We start from the raw sequence: 18884 nt of genomic DNA on the forward strand, positions 1-18884 counted from the left end.
AACCTCACTGACATGGTCGGCATCCTTCCTCTCACCTGTGTCTGCAAAACCAAGAAGTAGGTTCAGTATCCTCGCTGTTATGAAATAAACTGTTTCCTCTTTCCAACAGAAAAATGATACCAACAGTTACTTTCAAGAGCTAGACCTCCACTGAATCCAGTCAAAACTACATTTTCTTTTAGAAGGAAAGCAAGGTAGCGAATTAGGCTGGTGCTTTAGATTACCAGATCATTTGCACTGCTGCAGATGAAACCAAGCAAAAAGGAAAAAACTTTGTCGTACCTGAAAGAGAGACATACAAACATATACAAAGTACAGACAATCTCACGCTTGGATAGCAATGCTCATACTTAGCCCTTGAGATAGGAACCCAGCTAACAAAACCAGATTACTGCTGAAGAACTTCAGTGCTTTTCACTTTTTCAAAGTTTGAAAACTTTTTCAAAGTTTGAAAGATTTATTGTTGGAAGGCAGATGAGCCCTTTCTTTCAGTAAAAGGAGCTTAACTTTCACACCAGCCTCATGAAGTGCTGAAGGTTGGCAATAATACCAGTGCAAATCTTAGATCCTAATTTATTTGGGGTGTACACAAAGAAATAAGGCATTTGTAGCTGCCGTGTGACATATCTTTTTTCGAACCTCTATTTACATTTTTTTCATCCAACCACATATTGATCCAAATTCATATCCGTGACAGTAACAGCAGGTATCAATTTGACCAGTTTCACACAATGTTAACCATCACCCTCAGCAGCCAGTACCCTCCCTCATACAATAACTAAGTAATCTTTGGCAGCTGTTACTGTTTTAGTCCTGTACCCTGCAAAGATTTATACATCTGCTTAACTTTATCCATGTAAACAGTCCCAGTGACATTAGCAAGAGCCCTCACATTTGTTAATTTAAATTTTGTAGAAACAGGCCATCGCCTAGAATTCTCACAAGCAAATAAAACCTGAGTCTGAAATAAATATGATTATAATTTCTTCACTTTGTGTTTTCAGGTTCCCATTTTTCATGACACCTTCTCAAGTGGCCTTAGAATCAAATATGTGTCTCCAAGCCCAGAAAATCTTTCAAGGGACCTTTTAGATGTCTGCCTGTCTACAAGTGAAAGCCATCAAAAGGAACAGCATGATCCTTTGAAAAGAAAACACTTGAATATCAGTTATGGCCATTTGCCTCAACAGTTTTATAATCACACTGAATAGTGATCTACATAGACTATTGAAACTAAATGAACCAAAGGGTAAGTGGCTCACAGGCCAGTCTAGCATATTGCATATCTATTTTTGCTAATCTTGGCCTAATTCAACAGCAAAATTCTATTTAATGGCCAAATTCAGGTCATGAGCACCTATCTAATAAAAAAAAGTAATAAATCAACATTGTTAGTGCAATGGATTCTGGAGAGAGCAAACACTGAAGTATGAGGGGTGCTAGAGACATCAGTTAAAACTGTCTGGTCTTCCTGATTCAAGATCATGCAGTTTCTGGCTGTAACTCTTTTCCTCGGCCATTTACTCTACTGCCTGTTGTAGCTGCTACAACTAAGAGCATATGAGCCAAAAGATCACCCGCCCTTTGTTGCAGTCTCCAGGATTCATCCACAACATGCAAAATATTTTCCCCTGCTTGATGCCAAGGTGAGGGGGCCTAATTCTCAATTCCTCTAATATAGCAAAAATAGAAATGACACAGCTGAAGTGCGTAAATACCCAGTATCGCTTAATGGCCCTCTGCATGTTACAGTCCCAGGCCATTACACCTCCATGGACATGCCATTTGGCTCTTGCTGGCTTACATTTTCAAATATTCAGTGTATATCCACAGCGTAAGGTTTAACCCATCTAAAGTTTATGCACATAGTAGGTGATCTTCTGGTATAAAGAACAATTCTGTAGTGAGTCGATCTGTGTAGTGCTATAGTACCCAACAAATTGACACCACCTTCAACAAGAACCAGCAAAGTTTCCATTGTTTTTATATATTTAGCATTCTTAAGCAATTCAGGCAATTCATGCTGAGACCTTCTGACTCAACTGATATAAAATAGGCCTTTCTCTCCTCTTTTTTTGCTGCTTCTGTAGGGTTATTAGCCTAAAATCCTAAAGAAACAAAGCCTATACAATCCTGCTGTCTTTCTGCTCCCTTCCTGCTCCATCTTATCCAATGTCTGAACTCATTTACTCACTTGAACCCATCAAATGCAGCTGAGAAATGAACAGAGGTCACCAATACGCTGGGTTCCTACTAACTTCTGGAAAATCAGCAGACAAATAGAGATGGAAGAAAATGCCCCCACTAAGCAATATTTGTCAGCATAACTCATCTGCTACCTGCTCGGCTAGCTACCCATCAGCTGATCAGGACCTGCATGGTTTGAAACACGTCGCAGCCAGCCCCTTTTCCTGCCCAGCTAACAGAGAGCTGAGAGACTGCTACCAAAAGGAACAGTTCAGAGGTGGTATTAGGGCTGACATTATAAGTCATGCCAAAAAAACCCAACCCAGAAATAATTTTCAGGCAAAGAGGTGGTGATAAATAAGACCCAAGCCCCTGTAGTACCTTCGAAACTTCAGGAGGCCTGCTGCCCTTCAGGCAGCATATGAAAACCACAGTTTCATATCGAGTCCTCTGAGATTACAGACAGTTTGGGTATAGCAGAATGCTCTGCCTGCCTAGCAAGGAATTTAATTTTCATGATCACCATTAGCCGATGTACATGCCAATGTAACAGAAGTGGAAGGCAAGCTGCTGTTCATTATGCTGTTTGTTATCAGAGGCATCATAAAATTTATCAGTGGATGGAAGATTTAAAACTAACTAAATTTGTGTTTTTAAATTCCACTCTGAATACACAGACGAGGGAAAAATACTTCTTTTTAGACATAAAGATAGAGAAAGGGAAACAAACAAAATAAAGCAGTGGAGCTCTGGAAAAATCTCTGGAAGCAAGGTGATAATTTAAATCACTTTGAGGCTGGACAAGACAGGTGGGGAAGGTTTGGTGGAATGGTTTTGTGAAGGTCTGACTTTCACACAAGCTCGAGCAGGAAACGTTCCAAACTCAGGACCTAAATCCTGACTAATCTTTACAGCCTGGTGGCAGAATGCAAAATACCAGGGTTCCGCTCTGGAGCTGTAAGCCAGCGTTCCTGCAGTCCTAGATATGCCAAACTCACATGCCAAATGAACTCGAGATTGTTGAGTGTGGAGGCAAGTTATGCCACAACAGCTCAGGTTTAAAATGTCTGTGTGGATGTGTTTATTAGCAGTTGTGGATAGCATTCTGCTTCTTCCTTCACTTCCTTTGCTTCTTAGATTTAAAATCTTAGGACTGCACAAGAACGTCAAGTCTCTGGCTGTTTAAAGGACCATGTGACTCCTCTGTACTTTGAACTCAGATAAACTTCTTACTGAATGAAGTCATGTGTAAAATGCTTTCCAACAGAGATTATTTTGAACCAAGCTGTACTAAGAAATGCAACAGAATTTCAACACTCATACTTCAGCAGCAAAACAAGGAACCATTCTTATACTCAGTGCAGCACTTTGTGGGGAAGCACCAGATCCCCTGACATAACGAGAACTACACTTGTACTAGACTATGGAAGTAGATCATGTTTGAGTTTGGGGAGTAAAAAAATCATCATACTTCCATATAATCACACATCAGAAAAAACAGCTTTTGGCTTATCAATGCATGCAACTTTGCTTCCAAAAGACACCTTCATAAATCACAGTATCCCAAGTTTAAATCAGTAAAACCAGTAACAGGTCCAAACTGGCCACATTGGGATGGATCAGAATTTCTGTGTGCTTTTTAGCCTGAAGAGATACCAGGTTTTAGTTAATATCTGGATAAAAAAAATTCACAGCCCTGATCATTACGCTTTTTTTCCCTCAGAGCAGAACATATGGCTTGTATCCTGGCTAACTTCCAATCTGAGTAATTATGTACTGACCACATAAGTTTCTCCTGTGGTTTTAACTGGATAAAGCATTCCTCTCCAGTTCCTCCTGCAAACATTTATACTTTGTTGTGGAGCACTATTAAAAAGCTACTGCCCTCTGCCCCAAAGATGGCTGCATTTTAGTAATAAGCGAAACAATTTCTTAAAGTTATAATTATATCCCTGTCCCCTCCAAATATAGTTGGGAGGGACAGGGATATGATTATAATTTTAGATATAACGGGGGGACGTGGATCTGTTAAAACATGTTTTAAATTCCTAATTGTATCCATTAGACAAGATCGTCTGTATCAGGATGATGTTTTGATGCAATGAAATTGATAGATGAAGTTGGTATTTTTCCTAACAACTTCAAGTGTTAAAAGACCTACCCTTAGGCTCATATGGCATATTTAATAGCAAGCATTTCTTCTGAGGATGTGGAACAGCCTATGAACTCACAAAGGGCTGTGTGTTGAAAAGATTAATATTAGAGAAGATGCGGGCAAGCTTTCTGCTCAAACACATGGGACAACCAGACAAAGCAAAAGAACAGTTTGGATACCTTGCTTTTATACCAGGGCATTGACTATTTTGATTTGGATAAAGAGAATGAAACAGAATGAGCTATACACAGCACCACAGTCCAGCACATATCCTGAAGATCTCAAAGCACTTTACAACTGGTTAGTGCCAATAGGAGGTACTGGCAACAAGCATCAGGAGAGCCATCTTGTAACAAACTACAGAACCAAACTAGGTACCTGATCAGGTAAAATTCTTCTCCCCCCCAATCAGAATTGCAAACACTGAAATCAAGACTAAAATTACCAAAAAGGGAGAAGTAATTTTGAGTACCTTCTATTTCCCAGCCTGAAACCATCTGAATTCTAGATTTCCAACTTACATAAACTATTAGCTTCAGCTAAAGTCTGCAGCATTTACTACCTCTGCAGATGCATCAGGATCACTGTGACAAATTAGGCACCCTGAGAGTCAGAAGCCACTTTAACAATTTCCCCTGCGTGGGATCTAAGTGACACTAAGCAGCAGAAACACCAGCAAGAGAGCCATTTAGACCAGTCTATATTTTAAACACTTGGTCAGATTTATAAACTGCTTTGAAGATGACAAATGCTACTGAGCTGTTCAGTATTACTGAATAAAATTGTGCATGGGAACGAATTCTTTTCTGCAAGAGAAAAGTGCTGGTAAGTGCTCCCATTAGCTACTTAATCCACACAGCTGTATACATACACGCACATCCATATATACATGCATATATATTCATCAGTTTAAGAGATCTTGTGTAACACATTTGCACCTTTTTTTCTACTTTAGAAAAATCGTGCAAAAAAAAGGAAGAAAAAACAACTTTCTGCTTTCTCGTAAACCAGACGTGTCCATTCTGAGAACATGATGAATGGTCAGCTTTCTTCCATTTTGCTCAACTTGCACTTTTTGTAAACATCCTTCCTCTTTGCACACCCAAAATGATCTGTTATGGGACTGACGTACATGGCAAATGAGAAGCCTCTGCCATTTATATTCACAGATTCATTGGGATTCTGCTCCCCGGCCCTCTCTGCTCGTCAGAGCTGGCAGAGGATTCAGACGTGTGGAAAGGCTGGAGCCTGCAGAGGCAGGGCGAGCAGCCCTTGTCACTGCGAGCCCCAGCCGGCTCACCAGGACAGTGCTGGCAAAGAAGCCAAAGGCAGGTGCAGCGCACGCAGAAATGCACTCGGGTTGTGGGAACGCTGTTCCGATTAATCCATCAAACTAGGTAGTTTGGGATTTGACTCTCATCCTGTAAGGATGTAACACTATCAATTGAGAAGACTGAATATTTTCTAGCTTTTGATCAGGTTAAACCAGCAAACAAACAAAAAAAGGCAAGTTTTAGGGGGAGATATAAAATTTTAAGTGTCTCTGGTGGCACCCGTTTAAACACACCGAAACGGAGTTCAAGCCGTTGCCTCGATCAACAGGCGTAACATGGGATACATCTCTGGTGTGCAACATTGCCATCATGCGGCCATTCCAGCTCTGCAAAAATACCAGCAGAGACAGAAGGAATCGGAACCTTGCCCTATGTTTGCAGCTTTTTAAATTGTCTTTAATAATATTGGCAACCTACAGGAGAAATGGCGAGGTGGTGATAACTCTCTCCTAACATCCCTCTACAAAGAAAAACACTCCCTTCTTCAAACCTGCTCTTTTTTTGTGTCAGGTGTCAAACGCATTTTTCATTTTCTGAGACACACTGCTGCCGTGATTATGTTGCAATGCACACTATAGACTAGAACTGAACGTCAAAAATGTACAGAAACATCAAAAATGACAAGTAGAGCATTCCTGATGTCAGGAAGCCAATCTTTAGAAGTAATCTGAATGAGAACGGCACAATGGCCTGGGTCAGGAAAGAGCTCCAACACAGGAAAATACATGGAAGTTGGCATAGAGTCAGGAGTGGAAAACAAAGCAAATGAACCAAATTAGTAATTTAAGAAGAAAATTAAATCCTGACAGCCAGAGGGCAAAACAACATGGAATACAGAAGCAAGCTGCAATAAAACATGGAGATGGAAAAGTTGTACATAGTCAGAAAAGTAGTAACAGAATTAAACCGGACCCAGGGATGATGAGTAGCTCAATTAGAGCAGCAGTGAAGAAAAATAATTATCTGCTTGAGTCAGGAGTTGTTCGTCTACACAAAATTTGTGTTTGCAGTCATCTGGAACCCTGTCCAAGCAGAGCAGGCATAATGTAGCATAATGGCCCACTGCTTGCTTGAATTACAGCCTCAGAGAGGGACACACACAAACTTCTTAGAGAACGGACAACCTTGTTGCCTGTGTACGAGCGCAGAAATACAGCAGGAGCTGTCTACCCAGCTGGCACAACAGACAGACATACACAGAGATAACAATCACCTGGAAACAAATTCACTAACATATCCATTAGAACAACATCCATCCTTCAGCTATAAAAACCTTGTATCAAAACAGCACTAAAGAAACAAAGGAAACTTAATCACTGATGACAGGAAACTAATATTGACAGGCAAAGAACAGAAGCTTAACTACCACAGGTGGCTGGCCGTACAAAAGAAAATCCTGTTTGTATTCTCGTCTCCTAGCACTTGGCACCTGTAAACAACTGAAGGAGCCTGCCTGCCGTCACCATTACAACTAGAGCAAATTTACCGCACTTGGGAAAGATCATTCTGCAGCTGAACTGCCAAAACCGGGGGGGGCAATAGTAACTTTCTTCTTCACTGTATAATTTTGGAAAAAAAAAAAAAGCTTCCAATATCACTAAAGTGGAAACTCTGAATCTATCCTAAAAAGCCAGTGAAGAAAATCAGATAAATATTTACTATTACCCTGAGCTGGAGCTGCTGAGATGGTAATTATGCCTTTTTTTTTGTTGGTGTTTACTTGTTTGTTTTGCCAGATTGCATAAGGCTCATCTGCTAATCAATTCCTGAAAAACATGGCTGTTTTTTATTATGCAGTTTCTTCTGTCTAGGGTAAGAGGGCAGAAGCCAGAGAAATATTCTTTACTCGTGTTTTTAGCAAAAAGGCTAGTTTGTGAAAACTGAAAGTGTTCCCAGGCTGCAAGACAGCTTTGTTCTCTGTGTCATCGACCAAGTTTCTAGATGCTGCTACAAGTTTCAGTATATTTCTGAAGAGACTATCCGCTATTATTTTTGCAGCTTAAGTCCAAAACAAATTGAAGGGCTGAATTAAAATATTACTTTCCTTTTTCACTCAGGACTGTCAGCTATACAGCACACAAACAGGGAGATTTTTCAACAGAACATGAATCTGGGAGAGAAGACCATTTTCCAAGAATATCTGACAAATCAGGGGACTGTGGTAAAGCCCTATTGCTGGCAGAGACAGAACCACATCTGTGCTAAGTGTCCCTACCACATACGGACTGGTGAAGAAGCGAGGTTGCCTTACGCAGAATTTTGCAGGGTCTTTGCTTTCCCATACAGATCAACAGCAACTCTCGCAACTCTCCGAAATACACACCTTCTCTTCTATGAACTGAGGAGTTTCTCGGGCAGAGTAGTCCAAAAAGGCCATGCTACAAACTGTACTGACCAAGACAACCATCCAGAATCTATGCTGTTTGAGATGGGTGGTTATCTGGATGCAGTTACAGATGCCCATGAAAACATTGGATGCATCATGCTCTATTCAAATTACTCTCCTTGTAACGAGGCTTACCACTGCTGCATAAGTAAAATCTACAACTTCTTGCTGAAGTATCCAGAAATCAGGCTCTGCATGTATTTCTCTCAGCTTTATCACACTGAAGACAGTTTCCCCCCAGCTGTGTGGAACCGGGAAGCTTTGCGGAGCCTCTCCAGCCTGTGGCCTCGGGTGACTCTGCAGAGACTGCCTGGGGCGGCACAGCATTACCTCCTCTGCAATTTTGTGTACAGCATCCCAGGGTCAACCCTTTATCACCCAGCTCCACCATCAAGAACCCTAGCAGACGAACAAAATCCACATCAAATTAACAGCTTAAGAGGAATGAAACCATATTTGAGGAAAGCCTTTCTACAAGTGATGCAGGGAAAGCCTGCTGTGCAGCAGAGCTTAAAGGCCTTTTCATCTCCTAACCTGGCCTCCCAACAGCCTTTCCAAGCGATGAAAGGCAGTCTGCTACCTCCAATGTCTCAAAGCGACTTGATGCTTTTCCCAGGCATTTTTCTGCCCTTTCAGAGGGAACATCTATACCCCAGACCTAAAAATATCGTAAGGCATTTTAAAATGCCAAAGGAATAATTCAATGGAACTTATAATTCTGAAATGTTTCCAAGCAGCAGACACCTACTCTGAAGATGATATAAATCGAACCACTTTCAGGCTGTAAAACTGAGATCACAGGTGGCAAAAAGAACCCCTACCAATAAAGTCATCTCCTACAAAAGTTAACCCACAGAATAACTGTGGGTCTCAAATAACTGATTATTAAGATAACATGCTTTTATTTTAGTCCTATACCTTTCAAACATAAACCCATAGCAGTAAAACCAAAACCTCAGTATCTTCTGATTACCTCCTGCGACTAATTTATTTGTTGCCCTTAAGGCAATTTCTACCAGAAATATGTAAACAGTCCACAAGCTACAACCACAACTACAGCCCGATTGTAGCTTCCCAGCTGAGGCAACCTTGGTGGAACATGTGACGTATCCTAAATTCCTCCTCTATTAAGAAGGTGGTTCTGCAGGTAAGGCTGATATATGAGCAAAGTTTTCCCACCAGCTGTTTCATTAATAATAGGGGGGTTTATATACATATATATCTGTGTGTGCGTACATGGTTTTTGTTTTTTCTAGGGCTGCTGCCTTCCATTAAGAGGAACCTCACAAAGCTGTGTGATTTTCTAGTTAGTAAGAAATATCTAACAGGATAATACAGATAACAGATCTTTACAGTCCAAGCGTAACTTAAAGAAGTTCCTATCATTTGGAGCAGTGTTTTCACTTTGTGATTCAATATATTTGTTATTGTACTAAAGGTCTTAAAGAATGGGGCAACTGAAGTCAAGAACATGTTGTTCCCCAGCAAATGGTGGTTCCTTCCCAGGTAGTGTCAACTGTGAATAAACACACTGGCTAATTTTGTAGCAGTGCTTCTGATCCTTTTTTACTCTTTCTGTGGTCACAGCTGTTATGTGTGCGATTAAAAAAAAAGAGGCTGCTTCCCAGTGTGACCTTAAACACCCTCCACTTCAGCAGAGGTGATCCCACTTGGAAACTGAAAAGTTTTTCTGAGTCTCTTAGGACGTAAGGGAGGCGGAACTGCGCTAGCATCCACCAGATCCCTTACTTTCACGGCACCTAGGCACTTTTTTAGAAAAGCTTTCTTGGATTAGATCATACTCACTCCGCACTTTCTGATAAAATGCTAACTAACACGATCACGAGAGGCTGCCTGCACTGCAGTATCGGGGCGATTACTTTCTTTGGCCGAGAAAGATAAAGCCAACGCTATCTTTCGAGTCTTGTGGTAACAGAGCGGTGTTTGAGCTCGGGCTCCCAGGTTCGGAGCCGGACCCAGTTTGGGGCACACCCCACATCGGCGCCAGGCTGCGCGAACCCTCTTCGCACCCCCAGCAGGCCCCTGACAGGGCGGTGGCCTCCTGCCTCGCTCGTACCCATCTGAAAACGGGACCAAAGTCGATCCCGCATGGCATCGCGTGCTGCCTCCAGGTCCGCAGGGAGAGCGCTGTCGCGGTCTGCCAGGGGACGGCAAACCCGCACCTCGCCGGTGGCCGAGGGCCAGCCGCGCCCGCCGACGGCTCTGGCGGCAATGCGCGTACCCGTCACCGTGGCGACCGACCAGCCCCGCCCTCAGTAATGACGCACTCGCAGGCAACAGACGGCAGCCCGCCTCCCCGCGCGCCTCCCTCTTGCGCCCCCTCGCGCCGCGGGCGGGAGGTCGTCCCCTCAGCGCGCCTGCGCAGGGCGCGCGCCCCCCCAACCCCCCCCCCGCCTCGCGCGTGCGCCCCTGGGGCTAGGCGGGCGGGGGCGGCTGGGCGGAGCGCGCCTGCGCGGAGCGGCGGCGGCGGCGGCGGCGGCGGCGGCGGGGAGCGGCGAGATCATGGCGAAGCACACGGTGTCGTCGGCGCGGTTCCGCCGGGTGGATGTGGACGAGTACGACGAGAACAAGTTCGTGGATGAGGAGGAAGGAGGCGACGGGCAAGCGGGGCCCGATGAGGGCGAGGTGGACTCGTGCCTGCGGCAATATCCTTCCGCCGCCGGGCGGGAAGAAGTCCCGTCAGGAGCGGCCGCGGCGGGGGCGCGGGGCGGGCGGGGAGCGGGCGAGGCGGCCCGTGCCGCCGGGGCTGCCTTTTATGGGAGCGTCCGTGCCCGGCGCTCCCGCCGAGGGACGGAGGGGGGCGAGCCGGCAGAGTCCTGACAGGAGGGCGGGAAGAGTCTGACGGGCGGCCGGCGCTGAGAGGGAGGAGGAGGAGGAGGAGGAGGAGGAGGAGGGCGGCCGGGGCTGACTGACAGGAGGCAGGGGCCCAGGACTGACAGGAGGCAGGGGCCCAGGACTGACAGACAGGAGGCAGGGGCCCAGGACTGACAGACAGGAGGAGGGGGCCCAGGACTGACAGACAGGAGGAAGGGGCCCAGGACTGACAGACAGGAGGCAGGGGCCCAGGACAGACAGGAGGAAGGGGCCCAGGACTGACAGACAGGAGGAAGGGGCCCAGGACTGACAGACAGGAGGAAGGGGCCCAGGACTGACAGACAGGAGGAAGGGGCCCAGGACTGACAGACAGGAGGAAGGGGCCCAGGACTGACAGACAGGAGGAAGGGGCCCAGGACTGACAGACAGGAGGAAGGGGCCCAGGACTGACAGACAGGAGGCAGGGGCCCAGGACTGACAGGAGGAAGGCGGCCCCGCTTCCTCTCTCTCAGGGCAGAGGCGGCATGTCCCGGGGCTGCGGTATTGGGAGGTGTCTTATGGGGGGAGGAGGCGGGCGGCCAGAGGGACGGAGGAAGGGGGGTTCCTGTGGCGGAAAGGAGAGCTCCGTCTGCCCGCTCCCACTGCCGGCTTCCTGGGCTGGCTGGCTCCTGGAGTAGCTTTTCCCACCAGCCGCTGCTGGGTTACTGCCCCGGCGGCTGGTGGAGGTGGATGTGCCGAGCTGAGGCCTGTTCTCGAGGGCAGCTACAAATTGCAGAAGCGATGGAGAATAATTTCTTTTACTTGGATCCTCATTCAACAAAAGGCCCAAGAAGTATTCTGCAATATTGGAACTCTACAGCATCTTGTTGGTGCTACTCCTTCCTCAGGTGGCCTAATAATTGCTACCTTACACTGTAATCTATGCTATCTGTTGAGGGAATCATTGCATCCACTGAACCTTAAGTATTTTCAGTCACACACAAGCCAGCTACAAGTATCGCTGTCCTGGAGCTGGTTCTGCTGACTTCCAAATACATGGTGTCTAGTCCTTAACCATCTGGCACAGGGAACATGATGGCTGCACTACAGGCGGCTCTGAAGAACCCTCCTATCAACACAAAGAACCAGGCAGTGAAGGTGAAAAATTAACTAAATCACTTATGGGTCACTCCTTAAAAATCCTTTCCTGTTTTTATAACCCCCACCCCACCCACCCTGCCAGGTGTACTTCGAGGAAGCCAAGGAAGCTGGTTTTAGGGTATTCCCCGGTGTCAAAACATCCATGACCTCCGCTGTTTTAATCTCGTTCAAAGTACCATAGCTCGGATGTCATCTGTCCACATACCTTTAACCTGCTGCTAGATCAGGTCTCGTGTGTTCTCCTAGCTGCGTTGGTGGTATATCGTGTGCCCTGGCTAACTAACTCCACACATCACCAGGTGCCCATGTCTGATCCAGACCTGGCAGCACATAGATGTAGTTGGTACTGAACAAGCAAGGAACCACAGCTGCTGTAGTCACCTCTGACTAATGAAACTCTGCTAGCACAGCCAGATCGTGAACCTACAAAAAAGGAAGAACTGATGGTTATTGCAGCCAATCAAAATTAAGACGTTAAAACCTCAGAACACGCAAGCACTCCCCCTGTGACAGAATATGGGAGCCTTCTGTGTGCATGTATTTCTGAATCACCCCAGAATAAACCTTGAATGGCTCATGATTGCAGCAGGAAGAGGAAGAGGCAGATAAGATGCGGAGCTGCCTAGATGGTGCCGGCAGAGGTCTGTTCTCCCTGCTTGAACAGAGCCTGATGGTCACGTTTCCATGCTGCTCACCAGGCCACCGCTGGAGATTTTTTCACCTAGCCCTAGCCCTTTCCTGAGGGTTTTCACAGGGTTTTGAGATCCAGCTATCTGTTACAGATAGTGCTGTATAGAAGACTGAACAGCTTTGTCCTCACATTAATGACTTGTTTCCATTAGATCTGTATGGATGTATTTAAGAATACACTTTGAAGGCAGTGGAATTGAAGAGAGCAGAGTGACTGAATTTTGATGTTTGGCTTCTTTTTTAGTTGCTCTCATGGAACTTTTATGTTTTTACTTACAGCTTTTCATGTGAGGTCTCGCTAAGCCAAGCGGCTATGGGATATTAAATTGAACAAGAAAACTAACATCCATAATTTCTGAAAAAGGAAGCTGCTTGAAGTATTTGTATAATGGAATTATTCAAAAGTCCAACAAACCCAAGACCTTTTTCTTTCATCCTCCCTCAGTTAAGATGGATGAACAGGAAGAGCTGCTTTTTGCTGATTACATGGCTAATCTGCTGCTGTAATCATGCCACACACGTTCCTGGGCCTGAAATGACATCCAGGTCAACTTCCAAATGGTTATTAATGCAAAATATTAATGCTGCCAGTTTGCATCTGGTGTGCCTGGGACAGAATTTGACTGTACTGAAAATATGTGGCTTCCAGCAGTCACCTCTTCCAGGCTGGCCAATGGCACTTCCATGGAATAAAATAGTTGCATCACATTAAACAGTACAAAGGCATGGAAAAGGCTCTGATGACAAGGGAGGCCAGTCAAGTACTTAATTCTTATAATTCTTTTGGAATTTGCCAGACCTCGAGTTTTGATATGAAAATTTATTATTTAGCCATAACCTCATTTAATAGGTGGACAATTGCAAACACAAGCAGAGAGGCAGAAAACCTAGAGCAGGACAAACGTGTTAAACTCCTTTATGCTGTTTATCATTGGGAGGACGGGTCTGTTACACATTATTATCACAAGCTTTGTACACAAACTGCCCTATTCAAACAGATTTTAGAAATGTTTAAAAAAAATCTAGTTTTGTTTGTTGGAGAGACGAGTAATATTTGAACGCACCTTATATGAGAGTGAATGTATCTCTGCCCTCCTTATTTTTTGACAGGATCGTGCGGAAAGTATTGTCCTGAAGGTCCTCATCTCTTTCAAAGCCAACGATATTGAGAAGGCGGTGCAGTCGCTGGACAAGAATGGCGTTGACCTGCTCATGAAGTACATCTACAAAGGCTTTGAGAGCCCCTCAGACAACAGCAGCGCCGTGCTGCTGCAATGGCATGAGAAGGTGCGTTTATAGGGCATGCTCTTGCCTGGGTTATCCATGGTAGGAGGTTCTTGGGGCCAAGGCATGCTCACAGAGCCTGGTAAGAGCTGCCTTTCTGTCTGGTAAAACTGAAATGCCATATTTCACACTGTGAGGAAGGTACGGTCGTGCGAGCTCATGTGCCTACTTCTGATTCCTTGGGTAAAGATTTTACAGTTAAAAATTGGTTTTATGTTAGACTGAGGCAAACAAAATGGTTCAATCCAGTGATTCAAGAGGATGGAAGTAGAATTTCCTTCCTAGAGGGAAGCAAAATTTGCGACTTGGTTATGCAGGGAAATAAAAGCTTGTTAAATAACTGTCTTCAAAGCAAATGTGATCATCCTTTCATGTCACCCTGAGTGAGAGAGTTGTTTTTAATGTAAAGAGCGGGGGGATGCTCATTTGAAATACAGTTGGGAAGCCTTTCTCATCAACAGTCATTTCAGCCTGTAGCTACCTTGACCTGGTGTTAATTGCCGTGTTTCTCTTCTCAGGCCCTGGCTGCTGGCGGAGTAGGGTCCATTGTCCGTGTTTTGACTGCCAGGAAAACTGTTTAAATCCAGCAGCTAGGGGTTGTCTGCCATCCACGACGTGGGAAATGCTGGTACAAAACCCAAACAACCAAATGCCATTGCTGCCCTGTGGGCAGCGCGCCTGTCTCTCAGCTTGCCTTCTCGCTGCTTCTTTCATACCTGACAAATAATGCATATCGTGATCTCTTTTTTGTTAAATTCTGGAAAATTATGAAGGTGCAATTGTATTTCTAACAGGAATATTTGGTACTCGCAGACATTTCAGTGACACGTATAATGACATATACAACTTCATGTTTAGGGTGATTTGCGTTTGTGTATAATTATCGCAGATTTGGACCTGACTTTCCAACCAAATGCTGAGGGACGTAGGGCAATGTCTTAATTATTTTCGCTAGCCAAGCAGTGTTTTGATGTAAGATATATATTTTGAGAAGTGGGGCAGCTATTAATATAGGTAACTGGACCATGTTTCCTTTGGTCAGCCTCTGAACCTACACCCGTTAATAGGACAGAAAGCAAAGGCTCCATTCCAACCCCAATTATCATTCCAGAGCACTGAGTATTTTCCTTAACCTCGCATCTCACGGCCTGTTCAGATTCCTTGTGGTCAGTCAAATGCTGGGTCCGCAGCGGGGAAAGTCACAACGGGATGAAGTTGTCAGTCATGCAGTTTGGATGGTAGAATTTAAAAGGTTGATGGTCCATTTACACTGGAGCTCAGCCCAGTGAACTCTTTTTATTTTGGGGAGCAAAGATCCTGAAGAGAAGAAGAAAAAGCAGCTTTCACACAGCAAATCACCTTTCAGCAACTTGAAAGTGATTTGATTTTTGTCAAGCACAACACAGAGGCTGCCTGGAGTAATCTGAGAAACGCATAGTGGTATCCACGGCATCCTTGCAGAGCTCCCGTATTTTGTTTTCTGGATGTATAGGGTCTTAATGGATACCAGGCAGTTGACATTCCTGTTGCATTGTGCCACAGCGTGTTAGCTAGTGGGCGAATTGTGTTCCAAAATAAAGAGGACTACTTTAAAAAGAATTAGTAAAGCCCAGGGCATCCCAGGCCACAGATCACCATTGAAGGTTTAGGGCCAGGGCTGAAATACATGTGTTTTACATTGGCCATTTTACTGCAGTTCAGTTGTGTAAAACTGTTGGGGAACTTGTGAAATCTTTGCTGTTTTTTGATATCTGCTTTTTTTTGTAATAATAATAAAGACCAGACAATAAATCGTCACTGAATATTTACTTGGTGTCTGAAATGCCTTGATGTTTCAGCAGGCTGCTATTCCAGGATGGACAACAATGAAAAAACAAGCCCTAAAACTTTTCCCCTCTGTTATTTTTCTTGATAGGCTTCCTTTCTAGTGGTAATTTGTACCTGTGTGTAATGGCAATACATGCACAGCTTCATCCAACTGAAAAATACGAGATTATTTTAGCGAGATATTTGAACAACAAAAAATGATCCAAATCAGGACTACTAGAGATGTCTCTGCCTATGCTAAAATTGTAGCCAGAGAGCAAGATCCTTACAACCACTAATGATGTTAGATGCTTTCTCAAGAACAAAAGAAGGAAAAGGGTAATGGCCTAGCAGGGCTGTTGTGTGGAGCAAAACTCGACTTCACAGTCGGGCTTTTGTTTGTGTCTCTGCCTGCCCCAGCTCCAAAAGATTAAACATTTAATTGTTAGTTTTAATAATAATTTAAGCACAGATACAGTCCTGGGCTTGTCCTGTGTGTGTCTACATCATCACTTATGACATACATACTCAGCTTGAACTTCTGAAGGGCGCAGCATACAGAAACCTGGTGTTGAGCACTCTGACATCTGAAGGACATTGCATATTCGTTACCCAAGTCATTGCTTTGGGAAAGCAGAGCTAGTGCCTTCAGGCGGCTCAGACCAAAGCGTTCCTGATGCGCCACGTTCGCTCAGGAATCAGTAAGAAGGCAGCCTCCGTAAAAGCCTTTTTTCCCTTCGCCCCACCTCCTGCTCCCTTGGTTTCCCCAGGACAGTCGGAGACCTGCACAGCTGCAGCTGCCGCGTGCGGTGGACACAGGCGGGCATGGGCAGCCAGCCCGGTGTTGCAGCTGGAGCAGCAGTGCCTTTCCGAGCAGGGCTGCAGAGCCCTGTCACCCCGCCTGTCTCGCTCCGTCGCCCATGGGGCAGGCGAGGGGCACAGTGCCCCATGTCCTTGCGGCCTCGGCGCAAACAGGAACTGGTGTGGTTACCCCTCAACCGTTTGGTGCCCTCCTTCCCTTCCTTCCTAGGATGCTTTTTCTTGTTTAACTTCTGCAGAAGAACATAGGCGCAACAACAGGAGGCACTGGGCACACAGAGTGGCAGACCTGGCCTTGCTGCAGAGACCACAGATGGCCAGGTTTCAACCATACATACATACAGAAGCCTCAGCCTCCTGGGCACGTGCGGTGATAGCTCAGTCCTTACAGCTCTCCCAATTACTGTGTCTGGCTTCTCTGTTGCCTTCTGTTTGTCCAAATTTGGTTAAGAGGCCCATCAATCCTCGTTTAAAAAAAAAAAATTAAAAAAAAATTAATAAAAAGCTGTAATCCCAGAGAAGTGAAAAATATTTTCCAAAATAATGGATGTCAAAGCAGGTCAGCTACCTCTAGGTGGCATTAGGTAAACGAAGGCAACAAGAAGAGCGATCTTAAGGTTCTCTGGTTTCCCCTCGGGCTAGGCTATGATGTATTCAGAAACATTTACAAAACGTATGCATCCTCTGCATCTGCGTTCAGGGATGTGCTAAAAGAAGATGCACCGATGTGGGGGTAGTAGTGCAAGATTTGCAGGAAGGCATCTCCCCTATTAACTGATTGACAGGAAGGTAAAAAGTAAATCTAGTTTACATTTTAAAAAAATTACCTCTTTTCTCCAAGGGGGTGTTTTAATCCTTTGAGTAATATGACACAACAGGTTTCTAAGAGGAAAACAGAGGAAGATGGGCATGGAAGAAAAAACCCTAAACAAATCAATTTTGCAAAATGCATTTCCCTGCCTATTATGAGAAGGAAGCCTTCAATGAAAATACTCTACACACAGATCAGACCTACTCGAAGGGGGACAGCGTTTGCAGACTTCTACTAGGAAGGCTCAGCATGCTTCTGAGGTTCGCTTGCAAACCTCCCACCGCTGCCTTTGCCTTTGACCGGGATGTGTGGCAACAGCACCTTATCAGTCACATCCTGCTTTTGTAACAGCCAAGAGAAACTGCTGGTCTCCCTCTGCCCGAAGCTGCGGCCCCTGCCAAGCCCTGGGCTCTGAGTCACCCATCACTTGGCCAAAGAGTTCCCTCGGGCTCCTGCCTCACCCCCTGCCACTGTTGAGGGAGTGAGCCAAAAACTCGGGTCCTGTGCAGAGAGAGCACTCAGACCTGCCTTCCAGGGAAGGAGCTGGACATGCTCAGTCTCCTCCATTCCTCCTGCGTTACACATCTCCCAAACAACAGCAATCCCCTTGGTCTTTCTTCATGTGTAATGTTTTCTAGTACACAGATCAGTCTTTTGGGGGGTCTCTTCTCTCCACAAATGATGATAAAATCTTGCATACTGTCGCTGTACAAACTTAGAAATGACTGCTGCACCTTAGCTGGATTTTGGCCATTTCTACGTATATCTTACCTGTCTCTTGGCAATCTGCATTTGTGCCAGATTCCAAGAATCTCCCATGGGAGATGTCACCATCGCTGTTACTTACTTCCTCTTGGATGTTATCGTAGAAGAAACGTTTGCCTACTAAATCAACTTGATAAGAGAAAGGGGAACAAGAGACTCGCTCTTATTAGATGGGGTGTGTTTATGGCAGCTTTGAAATTCCTTGAATGTTACATTAAAAATAACCAAGCAGAAGTATAGCTGCTCTGAGCGTTTGCTGAGCTTGCATCTTTCAGATCCCATCTTTCTGTGAAACGCAAGGAAAAACACTTGTCACAGGGGTGATCTCGCATCCTCCTCCAGCTCCCCTTGTACCAGTTTTGGGATCAACCTGATCCTACTGGTGTGCCAATTCAGATAATTAAATGAGCAGAAAATTATCCCTACAATAAGGTGAACCATTTCCTATGAGATGGGGTCTCCCATTCCCCAAAGGAATGAGAAAAGGCGTCTCGGGTGTTTTCACGCTCACCATGTTGTTACTCCCACCCCTCTCCTTCAGCATCACTTCGGCTGGTTGCATTTCCCTCTGCTTTTCCGGAGCTCCAAGAGTCTCCTCCACGCTCCCATAGGAAGCCCACGGGAGCCAGCTGGGTGCACAGGAATGCCAAGGGCACACTTACAACTGGAGAA

At 45.2% G+C, this 18884-nt stretch overlaps 2 protein-coding genes across 2 annotated transcripts; both read left to right on the forward strand.

The window, feature by feature from the left end:
• The first annotated feature begins 7738 nt into the window (after positions 1-7738).
• APOBEC4 (apolipoprotein B mRNA editing enzyme catalytic polypeptide like 4) lies at positions 7739-9101 on the forward strand. Its single transcript, XM_009929230.2, has one exon. It carries the CDS (start codon positions 7781-7783, stop codon positions 8759-8761), a length of 981 nt encoding a protein of 326 aa, XP_009927532.1. The 5' UTR covers positions 7739-7780; the 3' UTR covers positions 8762-9101.
• Positions 9102-10529: 1428 nt separating this feature from the next.
• Positions 10530-15819, forward strand: ARPC5 (actin related protein 2/3 complex subunit 5). Its single transcript, XM_069789593.1, has 4 exons — positions 10530-10728; positions 11962-12034; positions 13838-14014; positions 14530-15819. The coding sequence occupies exons 1-4, from the start codon at positions 10586-10588 to the stop codon at positions 14590-14592; spliced, it is 456 nt and encodes a 151-aa protein (XP_069645694.1). The 5' UTR covers positions 10530-10585; the 3' UTR covers positions 14593-15819.
• Positions 15820-18884: the final 3065 nt, after the last annotated feature.

This window comes from Haliaeetus albicilla, chromosome 8 (genome assembly GCF_947461875.1).
Source record: "Haliaeetus albicilla chromosome 8, bHalAlb1.1, whole genome shotgun sequence".
Classification (NCBI taxonomy): domain Eukaryota; kingdom Metazoa; phylum Chordata; class Aves; order Accipitriformes; family Accipitridae; genus Haliaeetus; species Haliaeetus albicilla.

Coding starts and splice junctions, on each gene's coding strand:
- APOBEC4 (XM_009929230.2), top strand. CDS start 7,781: ATGAATCTGGGAGAGAAGACCATTTTCCAAGAATATCTGACAAATCAG.
- ARPC5 (XM_069789593.1), top strand. CDS start 10,586: ATGGCGAAGCACACGGTGTCGTCGGCGCGGTTCCGCCGGGTGGATGTG. Junction 12,035..13,837: donor CAAAGAACCAGGCAGTGAAG/GTGAAAAATTAA, acceptor ATTTTTTGACAG/GATCGTGCGGAAAGTATTGT. Junction 14,015..14,529: donor TGCTGCAATGGCATGAGAAG/GTGCGTTTATAG, acceptor TTCTCTTCTCAG/GCCCTGGCTGCTGGCGGAGT.